Source organism: Canis lupus, chromosome 7, assembly GCF_048164855.1.
Source record: "Canis lupus baileyi chromosome 7, mCanLup2.hap1, whole genome shotgun sequence".
NCBI classification, from domain to species: Eukaryota; Metazoa; Chordata; class Mammalia; order Carnivora; family Canidae; genus Canis; species Canis lupus.
Genome location: NC_132844.1, coordinates 26,983,008 through 27,009,650, shown reverse-complemented (window position 1 = coordinate 27,009,650; position 26,643 = coordinate 26,983,008). Strand labels below are relative to the sequence as shown.

The window sequence follows — 26,643 nt, the reverse complement described above, 5'->3', positions numbered from 1 at the left end:
CTCAAGTAATTATTATCCCTTTGGGGCAACAAATTTGTTTACTAAGGTTACTTAAAAATGAAGTCTTTTAATTCAGTTTAACAAGATAAATCCTGGTTTTAAGTTATATAGAAGCATTCTATTTTGGAATAATATTGCATTTCATCATTCCCCACAGACATTTTTTCAGCTTAAAATCTGGAAATTGTACTGACTATGGTTGGTAGGTTAGTGATGGAAGATTGAAGGCTTATATGTACACACATAAAAGAGACAAAAAAATAACTAAAACTAAATTGCAAATTAAATGAATCACCAAAAAGTATGTTTACTGGACTTCAACAGGCTTATCTTCTACTACAGAATTCAACACATTATATTTTCCCTTTATCAAAGGCATGAAAAATTGCATCACAGCCAAATATTGTGTTAACGTTTCAATTTTTTAAATTCTATATTAAAGGGGGAAATCACAGGTTGATAAATCTAGTAAGTGTGATTATCATAAATTCTCAATTTTTAGTGATTTACCAGTAAAGCCCAGATCAGTTTACAGATATTTTTTGGCTATATAAGATCAAACATATTCAGTAATGGGGGATATTTCTGTTTAGTAGTATGCCTTATTGCAAAGTAACATTACTCCTCATTTCTCTCTGGCTTCTTGTCCTCAATGACTATCAACTGCTGTAATATTTTTTTCATTTTTTTATAATACTAAATTTATTTTTTACTGGTGTTCAATTTGCCAACATACAGAATAACACCCAGTGCTCATCCCATCAAGTGCCCCCCTCAGTGCCCGCCACCCAGTCACCCCCACCCCCCGCCCTCCTCCCTTCCACCACCCCTAGTAGTTCGTTTCCCAGAGTTAGGAGTCTTCCATGTTCTGTCTCCCTTTCTGATATTTCCTACCCATTTCTTCTCTCTTCCCCTCTATTCCCTTTCACTATTATTTATATTCCCCAAATGAATGAGACTATATGTTTGTCCTCCTATTGACTTATTTCAAACTGCTGTAATATTTAACAAATAAACAAATATTTAACAAACAGAATGCTTTCATTTCCAAACATTTTATATTATCTTATCATCTGAGAATACTCATGAAAATTTTCATTTTTAAGTTCCATTTTGGAGACTTCAGGTCAGAATCAAAATGGTAAAATAATGGGTTCATCATTAAACTTTAATCTTAAAAAAGGCCACCATCAATGATTCATTATTTCCATTATCCCCAAACTGCCAATTTGTATTATTTAGGTAACAGTATCAGGGACAGAACATTGTACTAGGAATAAGATGACCAGGCATAATCCCATTAATTACTACCTCTGACACTTTCACAAAATTACTTTCTATAAAATGGGTATAATAATGATCTACTTATCTGCTGGGATAGTAATGCAGATAAAATGAAAAGAAAGGACAGAAAGCTTAACAATCCAGAACACAAAAGAAAATATATGGATGCTTACAACTCAATAATACATAGACAATCCAGTTAAAAAAATAGGAAAAGGATTTGAATAGACATTTCTCCAAAAAAAGATATACAAATGGCCAATAAGCATATGAAAAGATGTAAGTCATCAGGGAAATGTAAATCAAAGCCACAATGATACTACTTCATACCCATTAGACATGGTTAAAATTTTAAAAATGAGATAAAAATTAGTTGTGACAAGGAGATAGAGAAATAGAACCCTCACATAACTGGTGGGCATGTAAAATGTATAGCCACTTTGGAAAAGAGTCTGGTAGTTCCTCAAAAAGTTAAACAGAGTTACCATTTGACTCAACAATTATACTCCTAGATATGTACCCAAGGAAAATGAAAACATATATGCCCACAACCATCAAAAACACTCGTACACAAATGTTACGGCTCCATTATCCAGAAGGGTCAAAAAATGGAAATAATCCCAATGTCCATCAACTGTCGGATGAATAAATAAAATGTGGCATATCCACACAATGGAATATTATTCAGACATAAAAAAAAAGAAAGAAGTACTGATGCATGCTACAATGTAACATGGATGAACTCTGAAAACATTATGCCAAGTCAAAATAACCAATCAAAACAGACCACACATTACATGATTTCATTTATATGAAATCTCCAGAATAAACAAAGCTACAGAGACAGAAAGTAGATTAGGTGTTGGCTAGATCTAAGTAGATGAAAGAACAAGGGTTAATGGCTAAAGCGTATGAGGTCTCCTTCTGGGTGATAAAAATGTTATAAAATTGTGGTGATGGTTGAGTAAATTGAGGAATATGCTAAAAACCATCGAATTATACACTTAAATAGATGAACTGTCCAGTATACAAAGCAGACCTTAATAAAGCTGTTACCAAAAAATACATATAACACAATCAAATGTGAAGTACTTTGATTTTAAAATCACTAGGCTATCTCAAAGCTTAGCAGAGCAGAGTTATTCTACTAATACCTATCAATAAATGTATTATAATGAGTCAGCTTTTTGATCAATTAATTTTATTTGACTTACTCTAAGTTGTAATTTAAGTGGTTTATCATCAACCAATGGATATTTCTTACCAAATCTTTTATTCCAATTAAATAGTCTATACAGCTGCCTTTGACCTTTTTTAAACAATATGGTTAATGTTTATCAATTTTCCATTTATTAAATGGTAAAAGCTCATACCAAAAAACAAAGGTGAACAGAAAGAAATGCACAGGAATAATCAAAAATCAGCATCAACCCACTGCAATAGTAAGTTAACAATGATAAGGATATATTTATATGTCCTTAATACACATATTAACAAGCTTATATGAGCTTTGTTTTCAATGTGGAAAAATATCACATATATTATTCCAGCCTATTCCACTTGAGATAATTTAAGAAAAATAATTTCTCATATAAATAAGTACTATTCTACAAAATAATTTTTCATGGCCACACAGAATTCTGTAATTGGCATGTACTGTATTTTAATCAACAATCTTATCATTAGATGTCAGTTTTTCTTTTTGGCTTTCCTTATTTTAACTCACACTATAATGAATCTTTGGGGATATATTTTTATGTATATTTCTAATTATTTCTTTATAATATATTAACAAAAACAGAATTATATTTGGGAGTGTAGACATTTTTAAGTCTTTTAATAAAGGTTGCCAAACTGCCTTCCAGTATAAGAATTATACCAATTGCGATCTGTATTTGCTTTGCCTGTTTTCCTACAACCACCATTAGTAAACATTATCATCCTTTATCATTCCCAACCTGATAAGCAACAGAATAATATCCCATCAAAATAACATATTTTCAAGTATTTATTGGCCATTTTTAAATTTTTCTTTTGTGAGCTGCTTATTCATAATTTTTGCATGTATTTTCTACAGTGGTTGACTATATTGTTAATTTCTCAAAAAAGTATAGAAACATTTAACAAGATTTAACTTTAGTTACTAATAGCACATAATATACCAATCCTATCAAACTGACAAGGCAATATACAAGCATGTGTGTCTACAGTCAACACACTTAACTATATACAGGCAAAGATCCAAACATACACATATTATGTCCTAAAAATTTTTTTAAAAAGGAGATCATAATCATCACCATTTACTCGGTAAATTCATCTAAGTGAAACATGACTTTTCTTTCTATAGCTGTCTTTTTATTTCTAATCAGCACAAATGAAGATATTTAAGCATTAAGGAAAGTAAAATTTATCAATGAATCAAAAGTGACCCATTTATCTTTTAATCTAAAAAATTTTTTAAAAATACATACAGCATAGAATAAAGTAAAACTAAGATTTTTAAAAATCTCTTTAGTAATATAATAAAACCCCAAATTCCCAAATTTCTCATTATACATATATACCTTGTGAATCCTTCGAATTAAGACAGATGCAAAAAATCGTAATGTGATTCTCAGTTCATCAACAAAGGACTCATCATCTGTTACATCCCTTCAATTAAGGAAAAAAGCAAGTATTTAAAAGCTCAGAGAAACATACAGCTATTTTTTTTAGAAACCAAGAAAAGTTTAGAACTTCCTCTTTTTTCTATTTATTTATGCTATTTTCTTCACTTTTTTAACAAATAATGCATTACATTACAGAATAAAAGATTAAAATGTACAAAGAAAAAATAGCATCTCTCATAATTCTAGTACTAAGACATAATCACTAAGTTGTAGTGTGTATTTCCCTGTAGACAACCACATGTACAAAGTCATATTTTTATAATACTCCAATCATTTCCTAAGCATCATCAAAGAAATTTCTATGAAATAAAACAATGAATAATTTTGGAGGAGCAACAAAATTAATACAAAATTTTAAATTAGTTTAAAGTATTTATAAATTAATAATATAAATTAACTCTAAAAAGTTTTCTTAAATGTGTTCTATTTGAGAAAGAAAATAAACTGAAACACAAAAATTTTTAAACAAATTTTGACAACCTTCTTTTGAGGAGCTACTTTTCATTTTCCTGAAGTCCTGAGGTCCCTAAAAGAATTAGGACATTTCTCTAATCAAAACAAGCAAGAAAGATATGTATAGTGGTGATATCCTGAACTGAAGATGGTGCTATTAAGTTCCTTGGCAGAATAATGGAAGATAATTGTATTAACCAAGCTTCCCACTATCAACCCTAGGGAAGTGGCTATGTCAGCATCAATAACTACACAGAGGAGGAAATATATACTTTATCATTTAGAAATAGAGCCAGCTTTAATGAAAGGTCAGAGCATGGGCAGGGTGGGGGGAGTCTTTACAACAGGATTCATTTACAGGAAGACTTCCACCAGCTTTACTTATGTGGCAATTGTCCCATATTTAAGATAGAATATCTTAATTAATATAAAAATATTAATTTACACAGCTTTTCAGGAAAATGCAGTATATAAATTGGATATTAAGTGTAATACATATAGAGCATCTCACCTACTAGCATGTGTTAATTAGAAAATTTAAAATATATAAAATGAGGATAGATGTCATTAAATTTTACAGTTATAAGTCAAATAGGTGTAAGTATTCAAATATGTAACTAAATACATGATGTTTTTGTAAGGAAAAGACATTAAATATATACATTGAATTTCTGATTCTCAAACTAGATTAATTTCTCAGATCTAAATTATTTTCTATATCCCACAAGGCAAAGGGCACTTGTATATCCATAGCAGATACTGAACAAAGTTACTTTGGGAAAAACATTAATATTCTAGGAAAATTCTATTAAAATTATCCTTCAATTTAATGAAACATCTAGATATAAATTTATCCTCTAAATGTACAATTATTTCAAACATAAAAAGTGCATATAAAACTTTAAATCACACCATTTAGGAGTGATGAGAAATTCTCTAAGCTAATTTTCTTTCAAAAAGGAGCCAAGGTTTTTCTTTGCTATCGCTAAACTGTTTGATTGCCTATACATATGGTTCTTTTCTAGGGCCAATTATGCCTCCTGGGTAACATATGACGATCTCTGAAGACACTCTGGTGGTCACAAATAAAAGAATGAGGAGGTGCAAAAAGACCAGGGGTTCTGCTAAATATCCTATAATGCACAGGACAGTCCCCCACAACAAAGAATTACTTGACCTAAAATGTCAATAGTATCAAAGTTAAGAAATCCTGACCTACGTTGAAAACACTTCATTAGCACACTTAACTGCATTCACTAAAGAAAAACGTCTAATAGAAAGAACATACCTGTACCATGGATAAACAAAGTTTTCCAATACTAATTCAAGAACCTGTATAAAAATTCATTTTTAAAGAAAAATCAAATTAATTAACTAATTCTAGGAAAATGGACCATACTACTAAGTAATATATATTACCAAGAACCAATTTTATTATCCCAAATACTGACATCTAATATCACACTTTTACATGACAAAATGTATACATAAACCTTACATGCTTGTCATGATGATCAGAAAAGAACATATGAGAAAACACTCTGAAAACCATAAAACTCCATAAAAAGAAACAATACTGTTAGAATGACATACACACATTTCTAAGCATTCCACAACGAAAACAAATAAACAAATTGTTTCTGACTCTGAAGTTTCACTGAACTAAAAGTACTATGGAAAGAAGGAAAATAACAGGCTAGTCTTCTGGATTCCTAACTCTCTTTGTAAAATACAGGTAGGTCAGACTTACATAAGGGGCCAAAATTAGGTATCAGTGATTACTTTTGAAGGGAGAATAATGACTAAAAGGGAGTATGAGGAGGACTTCTGGAGTAAAGCTTTATTTCTTGATCTGAGTTCTGGTAGTATTAGAGATGTTCACTTTGTAAAAATTTTAGCTGTAAATTAACAATCAGTATATAAATTGTAAGTGAAAAAGTAACAAAAGAAAAGCCCTGGGTGTTAAACTTTCCATTTCTTAACTGTGCAGCATTATCTTAATTTTTAGAAAGACCTGCAACAGTGGGCAGTAACTTTCAAAAGCAGTAGGAAGGGACTGAACAAAAGTATCTAATCTGACTATATGCCTATATTAGCACTAAGAAAGGTTATAGATTCTCTAAATATTAAGGCAAAATTTGATTTTTTAATTAGAAAAACTAAGCACAAGTGATACCAGTTGGGAAAGGAAGATACAGGAAACAGGGATATGACACAGAAAGTAGACTAGAAAATTTGCCATTAAACATTTGGTCTTTATTCCCCACATTCAATCACCAAATATTACTGATTTTACAGCCTAAGTAGCTCTTTTCTACAGATCCACTGTTGAGTTCTTATCTTCTCAACCCTATATTGTAGCAATATCCTCTAAACTAGTCTCCCTCCTTGTAAGCTAGCTCCCGTCTATCCTCCAGAACTGCCAAAGTAATCTAAAACATATATTTGACCACATCACTCCCCTGCATAAAACCCTCAATTATGAAACCACAATGTATCAAAGTAAGAAAAGTTGAGCTGCACTGATTTTGAAGGTGTAGGAGAAAGCTGCCTGCTAGCAACTGTGACCATTTACTTCCTTTTCACCTCCCACTGTATCCTGTGAGTCACATCTGAAAACTCTAGTTATATAGTTCAAAAATCAGAGATCAGAGATCAGAGATCATGGGAGCCATGATCAAACTCCTTCAGCAAGATCCTTTAAGTCTTTTGATGATATGATTTCTAAAGAGCCATATGAAAACTGGTTAAGAACTAAGCCAGACTCCGCTTTTATAGTAAGTTCTGCTACCAACCAGCTACGAACCTGAGAAAATTATTAAACCCCTCTAAAGCCTACGTTTGGTAAAATCATCAATAACAGTACCTATTTTATAGGTTGTGTGACTCCAGGAAATAATGTAAGTATAGTAATTAGTACAGTGCCTAGCAGTAAGTAACTAATAAATATTAGCTACGAGAATACAGTCTCCTCAATGCCCACATCCTCCCCGACATTTTGCCCTCCAGCTTACTGAACACTTTTTTCAAAGCTTCTCTTTCTTTTCAAAAGCTCATCCTAAATCCTGAAATACCCTTTTCCACACTATCAGTCTGTCAAACTGCTACTCAAACTTTCTGATTACCCCTTTCAACAGTTATGCACTTTTTCCTATGTACTAGTAATATATATTATACATTTCTTCCATTATTGCCTGCATTCACATTATATTCTATTTACCTATTTATATGTCTACCTCCCCTCCTAGACTGAATTTCCTAGAAGAAAGGAACCATATCTTATTTTTCCTTTTATTCCTGGAGCCTAGTTCAGTTCCTACTTATAGTAAGATCTCAAAAAGAAGTTTTTAAATGTTGGAGCTAGTATTTACCAAAACCAGTATGTGCTGGGCAGTAGGCCAAGAGCTTCGCATAAGTTTTTTCTTCTTTTGTTTAAGAAATGAAGTGTCAAAGACCCACAAATAATCCTCATGGTAGAGGTCTTATCTTTAGCAGACCTCAAATCAGCACTCTCTAATAGAAATGCAATGTGAACCACATATGTAATCTTATATTTTCTAGTAGCTACATTCTTAAAAAGTAAAAAGAAACAGGTGAAATTAATTTTATGACATATTTTATTTAACCCAATATATTCAAAATATTATAATTTCAACACATGTTCAATAAAATATATGACAGGTTACTTTACATTCCTTTTTTCTTACTAAATCCTCAAAATCGCATCTCAATTTGGACTAACACATTTCAAGTATTTATGAACAGCCACATATGGCTAGTGGCTATCATACTAGATAGCGTAGTCTTAAACCAAGGAATCTGGAAGATGAAAATGAAGAAGAAAGAAGAAATGAAAAAAAAGTGCCAAGAGTTTGGCATTTATGTAGCATACTTTTAGTGAAATGATACAAATTGGGAAAAAAGATAATGAGGCAGGATTCTGATGCCTAATGCTATTTTTCAATTAATTAGCATTCAATTTAATTCGATACATATCTATCAACTACCAACAACGTATCTGGCACCATACTTGGTGCTGGGAATAAATCAGTCCCCATTTACTGCCTTCAAGGACTTGACTCCCTTCTCAGATCAATGGAGAAAACAAGTCTGTAAAAGAAATAACTAAAATGGGACACCCGGGTGGCTTAGTGATTGAGCGTCTGCCTTCAGCTCAGGGCATGATCCCGGGTTTCTGGGATTGAATGGTCTCCCCGCCGGGAGCCTGCTTCTCCTTCTGCCTGCTTCTCCCTCTGCCTGTGTCTCTGACTTTCTCTCAGTGTCTCGAATGAATGAATGAATGAATGAATGAATAGAAATAACTAAAATATATGTCACCATTTTCTTTTAAAATGTAACTATAACAAAGATAAGGGAGCATGCTTTCCTACATTATTGGGAAACAGTGAAAAGTATCCCATTCTCTGCTCTACCCTTCAGCAAGTGTGAAAGCTGGGATAATTCAGCAGGACATACTTGCTCCTTATATTTCAGGTCTCCTTTTGGAACTACAAAATGGTATTGCCCTAACCATAAAGATGACTATCACTATAAAACTTAGACAATATCTAGGTAAAACAGTGCTGCCTTTGGCTAAAATGTCCAGTTAAATTAGACATGGGACCCAAAAACATTTCTCTTTCCATTTGAGCTGCATATTTCATAATAATCAACTACTTAGTTAAGAACTGATTATATAGCATATATTAAGATGTTCCACAATTAAATTTCCATTGATACTTAGTATTTTCTGCTTGAGTATATTTGGCAATGTTAATTAAATCAGTTACCTCTGAGAGAGATGCATCAACCTTGGAAGAAATTTTCAGATCTAGCCACGGCTGGTAGTTTTCAAGTAGTAAGGAAGGCCTAAAGAAAATCATACAATTAAACTGCTTGATATCCAAAATATAATTGGAAGGATCGACGAATAAAAAATGCGTAACTTACCTATGTCTTTTACATTTCACTTTACCACAAACAGCACAGCTACGACCTTGAGGAAATAATTCTTGAAGTCCTAACTGCTAAAAAAGGGAAATGGGGAAGAGGAGAGATTTGTGTTTACTTTACACATAATCTTTAGTAAAGAGAATCAACTTTTCAAAAGCTTATTAATCAATCTATATATTCAGAGAATATTTTTTAATTATTATTGTCTGCCATAACACTGAAACCATTCTTTGTAATAAATTCTACTGGCTAAATTGCCAAATAAGAAAAAGTACCTGATGAAATGCAATACCTAAACCAAATTTCCAAGCATATAATTAAGGTCAGTTTTTATGCTCATTATAAAAAAAAAAATCAATCTATATTTGGAAATGATATTCTACTGCAGACATGTAAGAAAAAACTATTTCCTATTTCTCCAAAACCGTAACTTCAATAAGGGGGGAAGAGATGTAATAACTAGTAACATTTCTGACCAAATATGGGGCATCACTTTCCTCTTGTTTTTTCTAAGTAGAAATACCAATAAACCTAAGAAGAGGGACTGCATCAACTTGAATTATTAAGCAAGACTTCAAAATATCTACACACTAGTGACTATGCCTACTAGAGATAGATTCAATACAGTATCACCCTAATGAAATTTCAAATATACAAATTATTTTGGTTAAGGAAAACTGCCTGATTATTTTTGTCTCTTTTAATAGAGCTAATAAGACATTTAGGAAATTAACAGGGTTAAGATAATTTAATCCAGAGTTCCTAATTGTTGTGTCTGTGCCTCAGAATCACCTGGAAAGCTTTTAACAAATACTGATTATGAGGCCCTACCCAAGAACTATTCCAGCAAAATTTGATAAAAGAGCCTAGAAATCTCCCTCATTTTTCCAATGATTCCCCAGGTGATTCTACTGTATAATCAACTTTGGGGACCTCTGTTTTAATTTATTGTCTTCATAGTGAATATGCAGTTAGGTATCTAAAATTATGGATCCCAACTTTTTGAGAATTTTATATTTTCTTTTTACTGCATACCTTAAAAATATACACATATGTAAATTGCATTTCAAATATGTTCTGATATCTTCCATTAAATAACAGCAGATGGATTTTTTTAAATCACTGCTTTAACATGCTTTCAGTAATAATATCAAACAGCATAGGTAATACATACTGACTCTTAAAAACAGGAACAGGAACACATAAATTTTACCTTCGGTTTGTATTTTATTGAGAAGAATATATTTGGTAAGAGAGAATCTGGTCCCAATGAGCAATAGAATGTAACAACTCCAGCAACAAATGACCAGAAGATCATTAAAACATGAAGATACCTTAGAAATAAATGAAAATAATTATTACAACCAAAAAAAGTTTAAAACTTAAGTTGTCCCTTCATTGATTTAACATGTATTTATTAAGCACCTACCATATCAGACTAAAAACAGATCTCCAATCATGATGTCTGCAGTGTATTTATTTAACTAGAAGGATCACAGAATGCATGCTATCAAATACAGATTTCATTTAAAGTATAAGTATAAATTCGCAATATTTTATAATTTGGTACCTAGGTTGTTATGTCTGACTAGCCTATACGTTTTCTTCTAAAATACCTTCCAATGATATTGTACTATTTGTACTCCATCGAAAGTCTGATTATGTGTCATTAAACTAAAAAAAACTTTACTGAGTGCCTATTATTTTGGCCACCTCGTCTAGGCTCTTGGGATACAGTCAGGAACAGCACTGCCATGATTTCTACATGCATGGAAAACATGGCCTGGTAGATGTGACAGGTAAATGAGCACAATACAGTGTGACCATGTGTTCTGTATTATGACAGAGAAGGCATATAGGAGATGGAAATACTTTAGGCAGAATATACAACCCAAATTTAAAGGGACAGAAAAGCTTTTTTCAAAGAAAGCAGTATCTACAGAAAAATTTAAAAGAATGAGTAGGAGAGCCCAACAGGAGAGAATAGGGTAGAGAAATGAGAGACTAGGGAACAGGCATGGAAATTCAAATTTGGGCAAACTACATGAACTAGTAAGATCTGAGCAGAGCTCCAAAAAGAGAAGTAGTTTTAAGATGAATCTTAAAAAAAAGAAGAAGAAGAAGAAGAAGAAGCAGCAGCAGCCAGATAATACGGTATCATAAGTCATGTTAATGTATCTTAATACAGGCAATCCTCATATTGCACAGTCCTGATATATACAAATTTCCATTACCATGATTTTGTGAAAACCAATCCCTCAACAATACTGTTCAAATTCCAATTACCACATTCTATTTATTAACTGGTCACTATATAAAGCACAAACTTTGGGGCTAGTTCTTCAGTCCACAAATCACTGTGCAGTGAGAAGAGAATGAAGCCAGTCCACAGAAAGAGAAAAAAGGAAGTGAAGAAAGTATCAGTTGTATTATAAATCCAGGTTCTACGTGTCTTTGAGGCCTAGTCTAGCTACATTCCAATGCCTTCTGCATTTACATAACCTTCCAATGATTCCACTCTTTGCCAAACCTAGTATGAATTTAGTTTCTGTCATCCACTACTAAGAGTCCTGAGTAATACCCAGGACTCAATGAAGAGTTTTAAGATTTTAGGAATTTTTATAAGTTTTAAGAAGGATGGGGTGCCTGGGTGGCTCAGTCGGTTAAGCGTCTGCCTGCAGCTTCAGGTCATGATCTTGGAGTCCTGGTATCAAGCCCTGCGATGGGCTCTCTGTTCAGTGGCGAATCTGCTTCTCCCTCTCCCTCTCCCTCTGTGATCTCTGTCGCTCTCTCTCTCTCTCTCAAATAAATAAAATCTTAAAAAAAAAAAAGAAAGAGAGAGAGAGAGAGAGAGTAGTATCACTAGACTGTATAATCAAAGGACCACTCTGGCTGTAAAATGGAGAATAACCTAAACTGGAAACATGCAGGCTAATTGGAAAGCTGAAGTAATCTACAGGGCTCAAAGGATAGCCTATGCTAGGAAACAGACTTAAAAATCTGATTGTTTTAAAACATTTAGGAGGAAGAATTAAGAGGACTAAATTGCTGCTTAATGTGAGCAGAAGGGATAGGTAAAAAATTAGTTCTCTTTGGACTTGCTAAATTTCAACTATCTTAACATGGCAAGGAGTTGGGGCACTAGGATAGCTCAGTTGGTTGAGCATCAGATCATGAGCTATGGGTCCTGGGACTGAGCCCAGAGTAGAGCTCCACTCAGTGGGGAGTCTGCTGGAGATTCTCCTCCCTCTGCCCCTCCCTGCACACTTTCTCTCCTTCTCTTGCAAATAAATAAATCTTAAAAAAAAAAAAAACGTGGCAGGTAGAAATGTTTCATGAGTAGCTAAATATTGGGTAGTTTAAATCTCTGCAGAGAATGTGAGCTAAAGAAAAGAGTTTGGGGGTTATCACATAAAGATCACTGAAGTCACAGGAATAAATGAAATGACCAGGAAGGAGCTGCAGAATTAAAAAATAATAGACATTTAAGAAATAAGCAGAGCAAGAGAAATTTATAAAAGAATCTAGTAATTAGAAGAGCTAGGGGGAAAAAATAAGAATCAAGTCATAAAGGCTGTCAAGGTAAAAAAAAAAACTCAACAGGGAAAATATAGTTAACATGATCAAATATCTTAAAATTAAGTGAGAGATTAGGACTGCCTGTCCCTGCCTCACCCCCTCTCTGGGTCTCTCATGAATAAATAAATAAAATCTTAAATAAAAAAAAAAAAAAGCTGGACGCCTGGGTGGCTCATGATCCTGGGGTCCTGGGGTCCTGGGATCAAGTCCTGCATCAGACTTCCCTCAGGGAGCCTGCTTTTTTTTTTTTTTTTAATAAATTTATTTTTTATTGGTGTTCAATTTGTCAACATATAGAATAATACCCAGTGCTCATCCCATCAAGGGCCCACCTCAGCGCCCGTCACCCAGTCACCCCCAACCCCTGCCCACCCCTAGTTTGTTTCCCAGAGTTAGGAGTCTTTCATGTTCTGTCTCCTTTTCTGATTTTCCCACTTATTTTTTCTCCATTCCCCTTAATTCCCTTTCACTATTTTTTATATTCCCCAAATGAATGAGACCATATAATGTTTGTCCTTCTCTGATTGACTTATTTCACTCAGCATAATACCATCCAGTTCCATCCACGTCAAAGCAAATGGTGGGTATTTGTCGTTTCTAATGGCTGAGTAATGTTCCATTGTATACATAAACCACATCTTCTTTATCCATTCATCTTTCGATGGACACCGAGAGGAGCCTGCTTCTCCCTCTGCCTATGTCTCTGCCTCTCTATATATTTCTCTCTCATGAATAAATAAATAAAATCTAAAAAAAAGAAAAAAAAGCTGTGAGACAAAGGCTGAGTCACAAAACCAGATGAATTGCCTGGTCATAATGTTGCCTGCACAACAAAATTAAAACCTCTTAAACCTTTATGGTTCCTTTCAATCTGGCCCCAGTTCACTTTCCTACCCTTATTTCTTTCCAGTCCTTTTTTTTTTTTTAAGTAATCTCCACACCAAGCATGGGGCTTGAACTCACAACCCTGAAATCAAGACTCCCACGCTCTATTGACTAAGCCAGCCAGGCACCCCTCTTCTTATTCCTGTATACAAAGCTTTACTCTAACCAAAATAGCATGCTTGACATCAAGCTTTAAAAACGAAAAACAAAAAACAAAACAAAACAAAAAACAACACCTTATGCTTAGAAACTAACTCAAATTATAGAGGTATTTCAGAGAGGAAATTATCAAATTCTTGTCCACAGCGGCTTACCAAAAATCATTTTGACCCAGAGAAACATGACTCAATTCAGAATTTTTAGGAATTTTGAAGCTACATAGTACGTATTTCATATATAATACTCCCAATGAGATCTAATATAGTACTCCATAATTAGATATTAATATTTCTGCAGCAAAACACAAAAGCAGTAAAAAGTAAAATACGTCAGAAACAAAGACTATAGTCTTAGGTCTGTTCAGGTCAGGTTTTGTGATCAAATGTACTTTCTGCAAATTTAGGGGAAAAGTTTTGATTTCAGAATTACAGATTAGGAATTGTAGACCTGTATTAGGCTGAACGACAATAAACACTACATGCAATATGTATGGGCTGTAACTAAAGCAAGCAATGACTAAGGTATTAAGGAAAAAAATCTATATCCTTAAATGCATTTACCCAGTGGTTCTCAACCAAGGGTGTTTTGCCCCCAAGGAGTGTTTGGCAGTATATGCAGACATTTTTGATTGTCACAACTGTGGGGAGTGGGGAAAGGAAAAGTGCACTATTGACATCAAGTGGCTAGAGGCCAAGACTGCTACTTAGTATACAATGCACAGGTCAGCCCCCCTCCCCAACAACAAAAAATATCTAACCCAAATTTTTAATAGTGCTGAAGTTGAGAAACCTGGCATCGATCAGAGACAAATATTAAACCAACAAGCTAAGCATTCAGAAAGTTGGGGGAAAAAATACAACCCAAACACATTAAAAGGAAGGAAACAATAAATAGAATAGAAATCAATAAAGTAGACAACAAAGGCAAGAGAAAATAAAGTCTAAGCTCGGTTTTGGAAAAATTTTTAAAATAAGCAAACCTCTAACTGGATTTATCCTACTTTCCCAATTTGAGCTGTACTTTTTTTTTTCAAAGGTGTTATTCATTTATTTGAGAGAGATAGAGATAATGAGAGAAGCACAAGCAGGGAGCCCACCCCAGAGCTTGATCCTAGGACCCCGAGATCACCACCTGAGCAGAAGCCAAATGCTGAACCAACTGAGCCACGCAGGTGCTCCAAGCTATACTTTACTATAACTAAATAGACACAGCAGGTGAAAAAAGCAATTCTAAAAGAAAAAAAAGAGAAAAAATTCAAATTTTAAAATATGCAAGTAATGAGAAAATCATCATGTTGCAAGCTATAATGAAGCAACTCACTAGGGAATAAATAAATAGTAAAACCAAAGAGGCCTGCTGGGCAAAGTCTTAGCTGTCACTATCCAAATCCAAAAAAAAAGAAGGCAACTCCATCTTATGTGGAGTTAACCTCTCACATGATAAGATGTACACAGCATCACTGAAATATTCCCGCAATGCCCCCCCCACCAAAAAAAACTAAATCTAATCAAACTTATAAATCTAACACTTTATCTACAAAAAATATGCAGGTAAGGATAAAAAAAAAAAAAAAAAAAAAAAAGACATGAGGAACCTAACAGCAAAAGTGTGAACAAATGACCCAGTTTCTTCAAGTCAATGGTGGGGAGTGTGAGGGGGGAGAAGCAGATCCAGGTAAACAATGTACAGCTTGTGGGCCAAATGCCACCTGCTTTGGTATGGCTCTTAAGCTAAGACGGTTTTTACATTCTTTTTTTTTTTTTCTTAATTTTTGTTTATTTATGATAGTCACAGAGAGAGAGAGGCAGAGACACAGGCAGAGGGAGAAGCAGGCTCCATGCACCAGGAGCCTGATGTGGGATTCGATCCTGGGTCTCCAGGATAGCGCACTGGGCCAAAGGCAGGCGCCAAACCGCTGCGCCACCCAGGGATCCCGGTTTTTACATTCTTTAACGGTTCTTTAAGAGGCAGCTCGGGTGGCTCAGCAGTTTAGCGCCGCCTTCGGCCCAGGGCCTGATCCTGGAGACCTGGGATCGAGTCCCACGTCAGGCTCCCTGCATGGAGCCTGCTTCTCCCTCTGCCTCTCCTTCTCTCTGTGTGTGTGTGTCTCTCATGAATGAATAAAAAAAAATCTTTTATAAAAAAAGAAATATGGGGCATAGAGCTGATGTATCCCAAAGTCTAAAATATTTACTGACACTTCACCGAAAAATTTTGCCAACTATTATTTTAAATTATAAGAGATTTATAAAAGCTTAAGAGATGTAGCTCCCACATACAATAAGTGGACATATTTTAGATTCTGATTAGTATATACTACAAATTTTCACACATGAAAATTTAATTGAAGACTTGTTATTAGGTTTTATTAACCAATTACTGGTAATTATTTTAAGGTTATGGTTTTGTGTAGAAGTTTTTAAAATGGAGGAAGACTAGATTTTTTTTCAAATATGCAAAATATTGACGGTTGTTGAAGCTGAGTGATGGGTGCTTAGAAGTTCTTTGTACTCTCTTTTTTCTATGTATGCTTGGAAATTTCCAAAATCAAAAGCTAATAAAAAAGACAAAGTTTTGGGATGCCTGGGTGGTTTGGCAGTTGAGCATCTATCTGCCTTTGGCTCTGAGCGTGATCCCAGAATCCTGGGATTGAGTCCCATATCAGGCTCCTTGCATGGAGCCTGCTTCTCCTGTCTCTGCCTCTCTCTGTGTCTCTTATGAATAAGTAAACAAAATCTTTTTTTTTTTTTAAGATTTTATTTATTTATTTGAGACACAGAGAGAGCAAGAGGCAGAGACACAGGCAGAGGGAGAAGCAGGCTCCATACAAGGAGCCCGACGCGGGACTCGATCCCAGGACTCCAGAACCATGCCCTGAGCTGAAGACAGGCTCCAAATCACTGAGCCACCCAGGGATCCCCAGTAAACAAAATCTTAAAAAAAAAAAAAAAAAAAAAGACAAAGGTTTAGCAAGACAGATCAAGGAATAAAAGAAAAAGAATGCAAATATACAAAATACTGAATGAAGAAGAAGTAATGACAGTTAATACTGAAATGAAAAATGAAACTACAAACAACTATGTTCATAAGTGGATAACCAACAGAACAAATTTTTGGAAAAAGACAAAAATGTTAGAAATTAGCAAGTGAAGAACTAGATAACTTATATAGACCAATTATCATTACAGGTATTAAAACAGCAATCAGAGACCTGGCTGCAAAAAACAAAACAAACAAACAAACAAAAAAACCTGGCCCATATGATTTTACCAAACTTCAATGAGACAAATAATCCCTATCCTATATAGATGACTTCAGGAAAGAAAAAATGAGAAAAAAACTGCTAATTTAAAAGGACTAATATGATGTTAATTTCCAAACCAGATAAAGACAATATAAGAAAATCATTAGGTCTATTTTACTTATAAAATATTAAGTAGGGCAGCCCGGGTGGGGTTTAGCTCTGCCTTCAGCCCAGGGTGTGATCCTGGAGACGCGGGATCAAGTCCGACGTCGGGCTCCCTGCATGGAGCCTGCTTCTCCCTCTGCCTGTGTTTCTGCCTCTCTCTGTGTCTCTTGTGAATAAATAAATAAAATCTTAAAAAAAAAAATTAAAAAAAAAGAATCTTTCCCTCTGTCCTTCCCTCTGCTCCTCCCCCATTCCCACTCTCTTTCAGTCTCATTCTCTCAAAATAAATAAATCTTTTAAAAAATAAAATAAAATATTAAGTGAAATATTAGTTAACTAAAATTAGCAGTATTATCATAAAGAATAATAAATCATAAGAAAGGCATGTTTTTAAATAGTTCATTATCTTTATTTTTTATTCATTTTTGAATTTAAATTCAATTAGCCAACAACATATATCATTAATCTTAGATGTCATATTTAATAATTCATCAGTTGTGAATAACACCCAGTGCTCATCACATCACCTGCCCTCCTTCATACCCATCACCCATTACCCCCCATCCACCTCTGCTCCAGCAACCCTCAGTTTGTTCCCCATAGTTAAGAATCTCTCATGGTTTTTCTCCTTCTCTGATGACTTTCCCATTCAAGTTTTCCTCTCATCCCCTATGAGAAGAAGTTTCCTATATTCCACGGGTGAGTGAAACCATATGATAATTGTCTTTCTCTGACTGACTTATTTCACTCAGCATAATACCCTCCAGATCTATACATGTCGATGTAAATGGTTCATATTCATCCTTTCTGATGGCTATATATTCCATTGTATACATACGCCATATGTTCTTCATCTATTCATCTGTCAATTTTCATTTCGGCTCTTTCCACAGTCTGGCTGTTGTGGACAACGCTGTTATGACCATTGGGGTGCAGGTGCCCCTTTGGATCTCCACATTTATATTTGGGGGTAAATCTGCAATTGCTGGGTCAGAGGGCAGCCCTGTTTTTAACTTCTTGAGGAACCTCCATAGTGTTTTATAGAGTGATTGTACCAGCTTGCAGTCCCATGAACAGTATAAGAGGGTTCCCCTTTCTCTGCATCCTCGCCAGTATTTGTTGTTTCCTGTCTTGTTAATTTTAGCCATTCTGACTGGTGGAAATGGCATCTCATTGTGGTTTTGATTTGTATTTCCCTGATGCCAAGTGCCATGGAGCATTTTTTCATGTACCTCTTGGCCATTTGTACGTCTTCTTTGGAGAAATGTCTGTGCATGTCTTCTGCCCATTTCTTAACTGGATTATTTGGTTTTTGGGTATTGAGTTTGAGAAGTTCCTTATAGATCTTAGATACTAGCCCTTTATCTGACATGTCATTTGCCCTATTTTACAGATGAGGAGGCTGTGACAGATAAAAGTTAAATCACTTACCCAAAGTCAAATAACTGATTAATGGAGGAGGCAGAATCAAATTCTTACAATGACACTCAGATTCAAAACTTTCGGCCACAACAATAAATCGTCTCAATAAAAAAAAAAAAAAAACTCTTAATATTGTATCTCTTAATATTGTATTGCCAAACAAAACACTCAAAGTGTCAGTTAGCTATTATTACTGTTATTATTACTAGAATTAACTTAAAATATTCCTTATTATAACACTCAAATATTCAACACAATCGGTGAATATAATTATATCTATACTCCTAGTTTACCCTAACAATACTGTAACAGTGATATCATAAATAATTTGAAATATATAAAGTATGTTACTCTATTCCTTCCGCAAATCAGTTAAAATAGTCAAAAGTTAGAACTATTTATCTTTCCACGGATAATTCATATTGAAAGAAAAATTTATATACTAAATAATACCTTGAAAGACCTTTAGGAATTAAAGTTTCAAGACTATAATAGAAAAAATCTCAGGGGTGCCTGGCTAGCTCAATCGATAAAGCATGTGACTCTTGATCTCAGGGTCATGATGAGTTCAAGCTCCACATTGGGTGTGGAGACTATTTAAAATAAAATTTTTAAAAAAGATTAATAATTTTTTAAAAGAGTACTATTCTAAGTTTAACCATATAGAGGGAAAGCTCCAAATCTCCATACTAACCAGTAAAGATTTCAAATTGGAAAATTTATTTTAAAGTTATTGCTAAAAACTAACTGGTGAAATGTGTAGAAATCACTTTTTTAAAGTATATATGTTTTTATAAAGATTTTATTTATTTATTCATGAGAGACACAGAGAGAGAGGCAGAAACACAGGCAGAGGGAGAAGCAGGCTCCCTGCAAAGAGCCCGATGTGGGACTTGATCCCAGATCCCGGGATCACACCCCGAGCCAAAGGCAGAAAGGCAGACGCTCAACCACTGAGCCACCCAGGCATCCCAAATATTTTTTTTAAGTAATCTTTATACCCAATGTGAGGTTCAAACTCACAACCTCAAGATCAAGAGTAACATGTTCTAACTGAGCCAGCCAGGCACCCCAAGAAATCACTTACTGAAGGTGTCCATTTCTTCTCATTTCATCATTATACCCCTAATATTTTTATTTTTATATTATATATATTTTTTTAATTTCTAAATAGATATACCTAGTATTTTCCACTCCCAGAAAGGACATTTTCTTGTACAACAGTCTTCCAGAGACAGCCAAAGCATACATAAACATACGTGTTTATATGTACATATGTATGTACACACGTATGCTAAAGAAAAATCACACAATACACTGAAAAGCACACAATATACACTGTCTTGAACATTCCAAAAGCTTTTGCCTTGGGCAGCCCAGGTGGCCCGGCGGTTTAGCGCTGACTTCAGCCCAGGGCCTGATCCTGGAGTTCGAGGATCAAGTCCCACGTCAGGCTCCCTGCATGGAGCCTGTTTCTCCCTCTGCCTGTGTCTCTGCCTCTCTCTCTCTGTCTCTCTCATGAATAAATAAATAAAATATTTTTTTAAAAAACACAAAAGCTTTTGCCTTGGAAAGGGTACTTAATCATTTTTTTTAAGTAGACTCTAGTCCCAATGTGGGACTTGAACTAATAACTCTGAGATCAAGAGTCCCATGCTCTACCAACTGACCCAGGCCCCCCAATGTACCTAACCATTCTTTCAGTCTAGACAGTTCGATGACATTTAAAGTCACTTTTACTGGTTTACTGGTTTCAACAGTAACAAAGGAAAAATACACAAAAATATATGCAAAAACAATTTCACTCATAAATCCAACCAATCAGAGATAACAGTTACGTAATATATCCTTCTTTCTTTGCATAATACAAATAAAGATACAGGGTCAATCAGATGGTATCTTATGATTTCTTAAGGAAGAACACTAGATGCTATAATTAAGTAGGCGACCTCAGAAATCTAGTTCAATCGGATCTTGCATGCCCATCCTTGGACACTTAAACTGACCCATCTACGAAAAGATATGGGTTAAGAATTCCTGGACAAAACTTACTAATCACAGAGTTTACCTATCCTTCATACTAAAGCTATTCATAGCTTAAAATACCTTCCAGACTACCGAAAGCATGTAAGTACTTAATAATTCATTTCAACTCTGTTAAGATTCCCCTTCCTCCATATTTCTAAAATCAAATATCTTATTATTACCATCAAAGCACATTTTCCAGTAAAATATCAACTGCTATTTAAACCTAGTATTATATTTAAAAAAATAAAAATAAATAAACCTAGTATTACATCAACCCAGAGTCAACTAAGAAGAAAGCAATATGGCTAGGGAAAAAATTCAATTCTAACAGTCACAGGAAATGGGTACCTCAGAACATAAATAAATCACCAAATTCCTGGTGAATGCTTTCCCATTCCTATCTTCAGGGATCAACTACCCCAAAATAAAGACTATGGATGGTTTCATGCACAAAACATCAGAAAAGGGAAGCCTGGGTAGCTCAGAGGTTGAGCGTCTGCCTTCAGGCCAGGGCGTGATCCTAGAGTCACAGGCTCCAGTCCCACATCCAACTCCCTGCATGGAGCCTGCTTCTCCCTCTGCCTAGATCTCTGCCTCTCTCTCTCTTTCTCTGTGTCTCTCATGAATAAATAAATAAAATCTTTTTTAAAAAATCAGAAAAAACATGTAGGTGCCGTTGCTGACAAGTGTCTCAGACTTCTCTCCACCAGGAGAAAATCTGGAAATAATCTGAAGGAAAGTTCTCCTCTACTACCTATTTCATCGTTATCATTTCTGGAAATAGCTAACTGAATGAAGTCCAATTTATTTCAGGGGCAGAACCTTCCCATCTCAAAATGTCAACTGAACATATCAATTTTAACTTTCAATCTTCCTTTCCGGAATATTCTAGAAATACTGAGACGGGTACTATTTTGCTTTCTGACTTGTATTCAACAAATCTTTAAAGCAACCGTTTTAACCAACCACTCTGAGGAAAGCTTTGGCTACAAGACTGTGTGTGAGCCCGTAGTCTGAGGATTGTGTGTGTTTGTGCTTCAGCTGTACAAGTGTGTGTGTGTCCGTGCTTAGGCTGCCATATCGTGTGCATGTGTGCATACACGTGTGCATGCTTCGACTGCAAGATTGTGTGTGCATGGGAGCGCTTCAGCTCCAAGACTGTGTGAGCATGTGTATGTGCTTTGGTTGTTAAGACTGTGTATGTGCGCACACCCTTCGGCTGTAAGACTGCGTGTGGACACTGAGGCTGTAAGATTGTGTGCACGTATCTGTGCTTCAGCTGTAAGACTGTGTGCGTAAATGCCCTTCAGCTGTAAGACTGTGTGTGTGCGCCTGTGTGCATGCTTCAGCTGTAAGACTGCATGCGTGTGGGCACTCCTAGGCTCTAAGACTGTGCGTGTGTGCGCGCCCGCTTCAGCTGTAAGACTGTGTACATGTGTGCAAGCTTAGGCTGTAAGACTGTGCGCGTGTGCGCGCGCACTGCGGCTGTAAAAGTGTGCGTGTGTGTGCGCGCACGCCCTTCGACTCTCAGACTGTGTGTGCGCGCGCCTCGACTGCAAGACTGTGCGTGCGTGTGTGTGCTCACGCCTATGCTGAGAGCGAGGGGAGTCAGCCTAAAATCGGGGCCGCCAGGAGACCTGGAACCCTCCTTCGTCAGCTGACTGGACCGCCCCTGCAAGGTCTCAAGTTGCGACGCACCTACAGATTTCACTCCTCTGAAAAGCAGCGATGCTGGAGCACCAGGTTTTAAGAAACAGGTGAAAAGTAGGTAAGAATCGGGGACAGGCGTCCCGGGAGAGCCGGCCCCAGGAGAGGGGCACGGCCACGCACCCCACCCCCTCCCGCACTTCCGGCCCACACGCTCCGCCCAGCTCCCCGAGGCCGCCCTTCCCGAGGCCTCGCAGCCGGCCGCAACCCCGCGGCTGCGCAGCCCGGGCGCTCTCCCCCCAGCGGAGCAGCCCCCGCCCGCGTCCGCGGCCTGGCCGAGCAGCCGCCCGCAGCCCGCAGCCCGCAGCCCGCGCTGTGGCGTTACCTGTTGAGAAGCAGGGAGGCGACGCTGAGGCAGAGCAGCAAGAAGCAGAACAGCGGGTACTGGCGGCAGATCTCGCGTCCCACATCCAGCCGCAGCCGCTGCCTCAGCTTCTCCCCGACCGTCCGCACCCAGGGCACCATCTCCGTCGGCGTGGCCGAAGCTGTGCTACAGATTGAGGCCGAGGTCGAGGCAACCCCCATCAACCTCCCGCGTCTCCGCCCCGCCGGCCCGGCGGCTCCCCACACAGCCGCCGACCGGCGGACCCTCCGCCCGCTGCAGCCGCCCGAGGCCCCGCCCGAGGCCCCGCCCAAGGCCCCGCCGCGCGTGCGCGGCCGCCGCCCCCCTCCCCCCCCTCCGCTCCCGCTGCCGGCCAAGGGGACTGCCGCACGACGTGCCCGAGGTCGTCACCTCGCGCGAGGCCCTGCGCGCCCCCCCCCCGTTCCGCCCTCCCGGTCGGGTCCGCGCGCCACCTGCCACCGAGAGCCGGACTGCCCTGGCGACTGGCCTTTCTCGGAAGCCGGGGGGCGGGGGGGTTGCGGCAACCAGTAACCGCCTGTATCGCGGAGAAGAAAGAGAAGGTTGTGCCCGAGCACGGGAGAAAGTACAGCCCCGCGCAGCCGCCGGGCCCTGCCTGAGGGACGCTCGGAGCTCGCGGGGCCCGCTGGGGACTGTAGTCTTTGTGACGCGAGCCGGCGGAGCGGCGGAGCGGCGGAGCGCCCGGTCGCGGCCCCCATCACTCTCCAGCGCCCCTCAGCGTCGGCTCTGCTTCGGGGGCGGACAGGTCGAGCTTTCCGCGACGCCCGAGGGAGAAAACGGGGCGGGGGGGGGCGACTCTGAGTCCTTATTTGGCTAGGGCTGGGGGGACGGGTGAGTAAAACCACCCTGGGCACGCGGGAGTCCCACCGGGCCGCCGCCCCTGACAGAGCACGTTCTGCGCGCTCACAGGTAAGGTCGGGCTCCGGTCACCACGGCCCCGCCGGCCTAATCGAAACCCAGGTGTTTGGACAAGGCAAGTTGGCAAGTCTTGCTTCTTGGAGCTTTTGCTTAAGTCCTCCCATTTCTAAATATTAATTTCCGATTCTCCGCTACTCTGAGAGACGCAGGAAGACATTGCAACGAGTAAAATGTATTTAGGCGGCGCGCTAGACACCTTCATTTAACCTTCACACCTCGCGATGTAGGTGCTCTGGTTTCCCCCATTTTACTGCTGGATTACTAAACTGGAAAGGAACTTGCTCAGAATCCTACGGCTAACCAAAACCGGAATTTGAAGTAGTTCTAACCCCAGAGCCGGAGCTTCATTTGTTTTCTGAAGATCTTACCCGCCAAAGTGCGGGGACATATGTTTAGAGATTTTTTTTTTTTTTAATGCATGTACTGTTTCATGGATTTTTTTTCCCATGTTATGAATATACAGATTTTCTTGACGCATTTTCCTTCAGAATGCACCGTCCTATTAATGCCTGAACTATTAATGCTGTTTAATTTCGCTGACAATGATTATTACCATTTTCTATCATAAATTTATACACATTTCAAATGATTTTTTTAGGATCCACAATACAGTTGCTTGATCAAAGGGAAAGAACATGATACATACTGTCAAATTTCTTCTTTCTATAATGGTTTAACAATTCCGCAGTGGTATATAATATTTCACGGGTCCTCATCATTAGGTATTGTCCAAACGAACATCACAAATATACTCATGCTGTACCATTTCTGATTAAACTGTTTATAGAGTGTAACATCACTAGAAAACTTAGTGCTTTTTTAAATGTTTTAAGGTACACGATTAAACATTTAGTATACCGGTCTCACTTTTGCAGCCTTTTTTATTCGTCATTGAATTAATCTAGAACACTTTGTTTATATGAACATTCTAGGGTACACTGAAGTACAAATAACAGGTGTATGTTGAACTCATCTACATGTATGAAGGGCCTGTTAAGTAACTTGAGTAATACAAGGGCAAGTTATTTTATTAGACTTTTCTGGGAAGTTATATTGCCAATATTTTTTGTTTAAATATTTTATTTCTTTAAAGGCTTGTTCTGAAACTACTGTTCAACTTTGCACTGAGAGCCAGTACATTTCAAAGATAGAATGTTTCCTGTGCAAATTAGACATCTTTAGAACATCCTAGACTTTTCCTGTATGAGCAGATTCTTATTTTTTTTTTAATTTTTATTTATTTATGATAGTCACAGAGAGAGAGAGAGGCAGAGACACAGGCAGAGGGAGAAGCAGGCTCCATGCACTGGGAGCCTTGACGTGGGATTCGATCCTGGGTCTCCAGGATCGCGCCCTGGGCCAAAGGCAGGTGCTAAACCGCTGCGCCACCCAGGGATCCCTGAGCAGATTCTTAATAGAGACAATTAAAATACTTAAAAGTTTCATATGATTATTATGGTTAGAAATGGGAAGAACTACAAATAAGTAATTTAAAATCCACACCTAAAGCCAAGAAAAAGAAATTATACTATTGATACAGATGTCATCAAATAAAATAATTTTTTACTTCACTAAATGTTTTCTTTTTTTTTTTTTATAAATTTTTTTTTTATTTTTTTTATTTATTTATGATAGTCACAGAGAGAGAGAGAGGCAGAGACACAGGCAGAAGGAGAAGCAGGCTCCATGCACCGGGAGCCTGACGTGGGATTCGATCCCGGGTCTCCAGGATCGCGCCCTGGGCCAAAGGCAGGCGCTAAACCACTGCGCCACCCAGGGATCCCTAAATGTTTTCTCTTTAAACTTATGGTCTAGTATCCACTTACAAAACAAAGAGCTTGAAATTTTTTTTTTTTACAAATTTCTATTAAAAGTTTGGAACTTCAAGTAGGGATATGGGATACTCATAATCCTGATTCTGAAACCAGCTCTACCTTCTACTAGCAGTATTTCATTGAGCAAGCTTCCCTTGATCAACTTCAACCCACCCCTGCATCCTCAACTCTAAAACAGAGATCTCTTCAGAAGTTTTATTAGAGATTAAATTGGGTGGATAAAAATAATAAAAAAAATAAATTGGGTGGAAAGTGCCTACTGTGGGGATCCCCCGAGTGGCTCGGCAGTTTAGCGCCTGCCTTTGGCCCAAGGCGTGATCTTGGGGTCCCAGGATCCAGTCCCACATCGGGCTCCTTGCATGGGGCCTGCTTCTCCCTCTACCTGTGTCTCTGCCTCTCTCTCTCTCTGTGTATCTCTCATGAATAAAAAAAGACATTTTTTTTTAAGATTTTATTTATTTATTCGTGAGAGATACACAGAGAGAGAGAGAGAGGCAGAGACACAGGCAGAGGGAGAAGCAGGATCCCTGTGATCCCAGGTCTCCAGGATCATGCCCTGGGCGGAAGGCAGGCTCCAAACCACTGAACCACCCAAAGATGCCCCCTAAATGTCTTTATACAATGCTTAATAGAAAAATTTTCTTAAATTATTGTGTGAATCTATAAGTGTGATAAGAGCAGCTAAAGCAATTACCTTTATTTGGATAATAACCTAAAATGACAATGACTTGAAATCACAGCTGATACCTAATAGGAGATAGGTTCACTGCCTGCCCTTAAAGTTCTAGACCTGCACTGTCCAATACAGTAGCCACTAGCCATTGTCTGGCTACTGAGCATTTAGAATGTGGCTAGTTTGAATAGACATGTACTGTAAGTGTAAAATACATATCAGAACTTCACATGAAAACAATGTAAATTATCTCAATTTTTAAAACGTGATTTTTTCAAAATGAGCTAAAAAATATTAATCTCGTC

The 26,643-nt window shown here is 37.4% G+C and overlaps 1 protein-coding gene across 8 annotated transcripts in view; it reads right to left on the bottom strand.

Moving 5' to 3' along the window:
* SNX14 (sorting nexin 14) overlaps window positions 1-23,486 on the bottom strand; it is a 72,915-nt gene extending 49,429 nt beyond the window's left edge. For 3 of the 8 annotated variants that reach the window (XM_072832148.1, XM_072832152.1, XM_072832150.1), the window contains exons 1-6: window positions 22,877-23,177; window positions 10,576-10,696; window positions 9,360-9,436; window positions 9,200-9,278; window positions 5,698-5,741; window positions 3,852-3,939 (exon numbers count right to left, since the gene is read on the bottom strand). In XM_072832148.1, coding sequence (XP_072688249.1) covers window positions 3,852-3,939; window positions 5,698-5,741; window positions 9,200-9,278; window positions 9,360-9,436; window positions 10,576-10,696; window positions 22,877-23,076 — 609 coding nt within the window. In that variant the 5' untranslated portion in view covers window positions 23,077-23,177. Of the gene's footprint in view, window positions 1-3,851; window positions 3,940-5,697; window positions 5,742-9,199; window positions 9,279-9,359; window positions 9,437-10,575; window positions 10,697-22,876; window positions 23,178-23,346 lie in introns of those variants that run through there. The other 5 variants (XM_072832149.1, XM_072832153.1, XM_072832151.1 and 2 more) reach the window with 3 other exon arrangements.
* Between the last annotated feature and the right edge of the window lie 3,157 nt (window positions 23,487-26,643).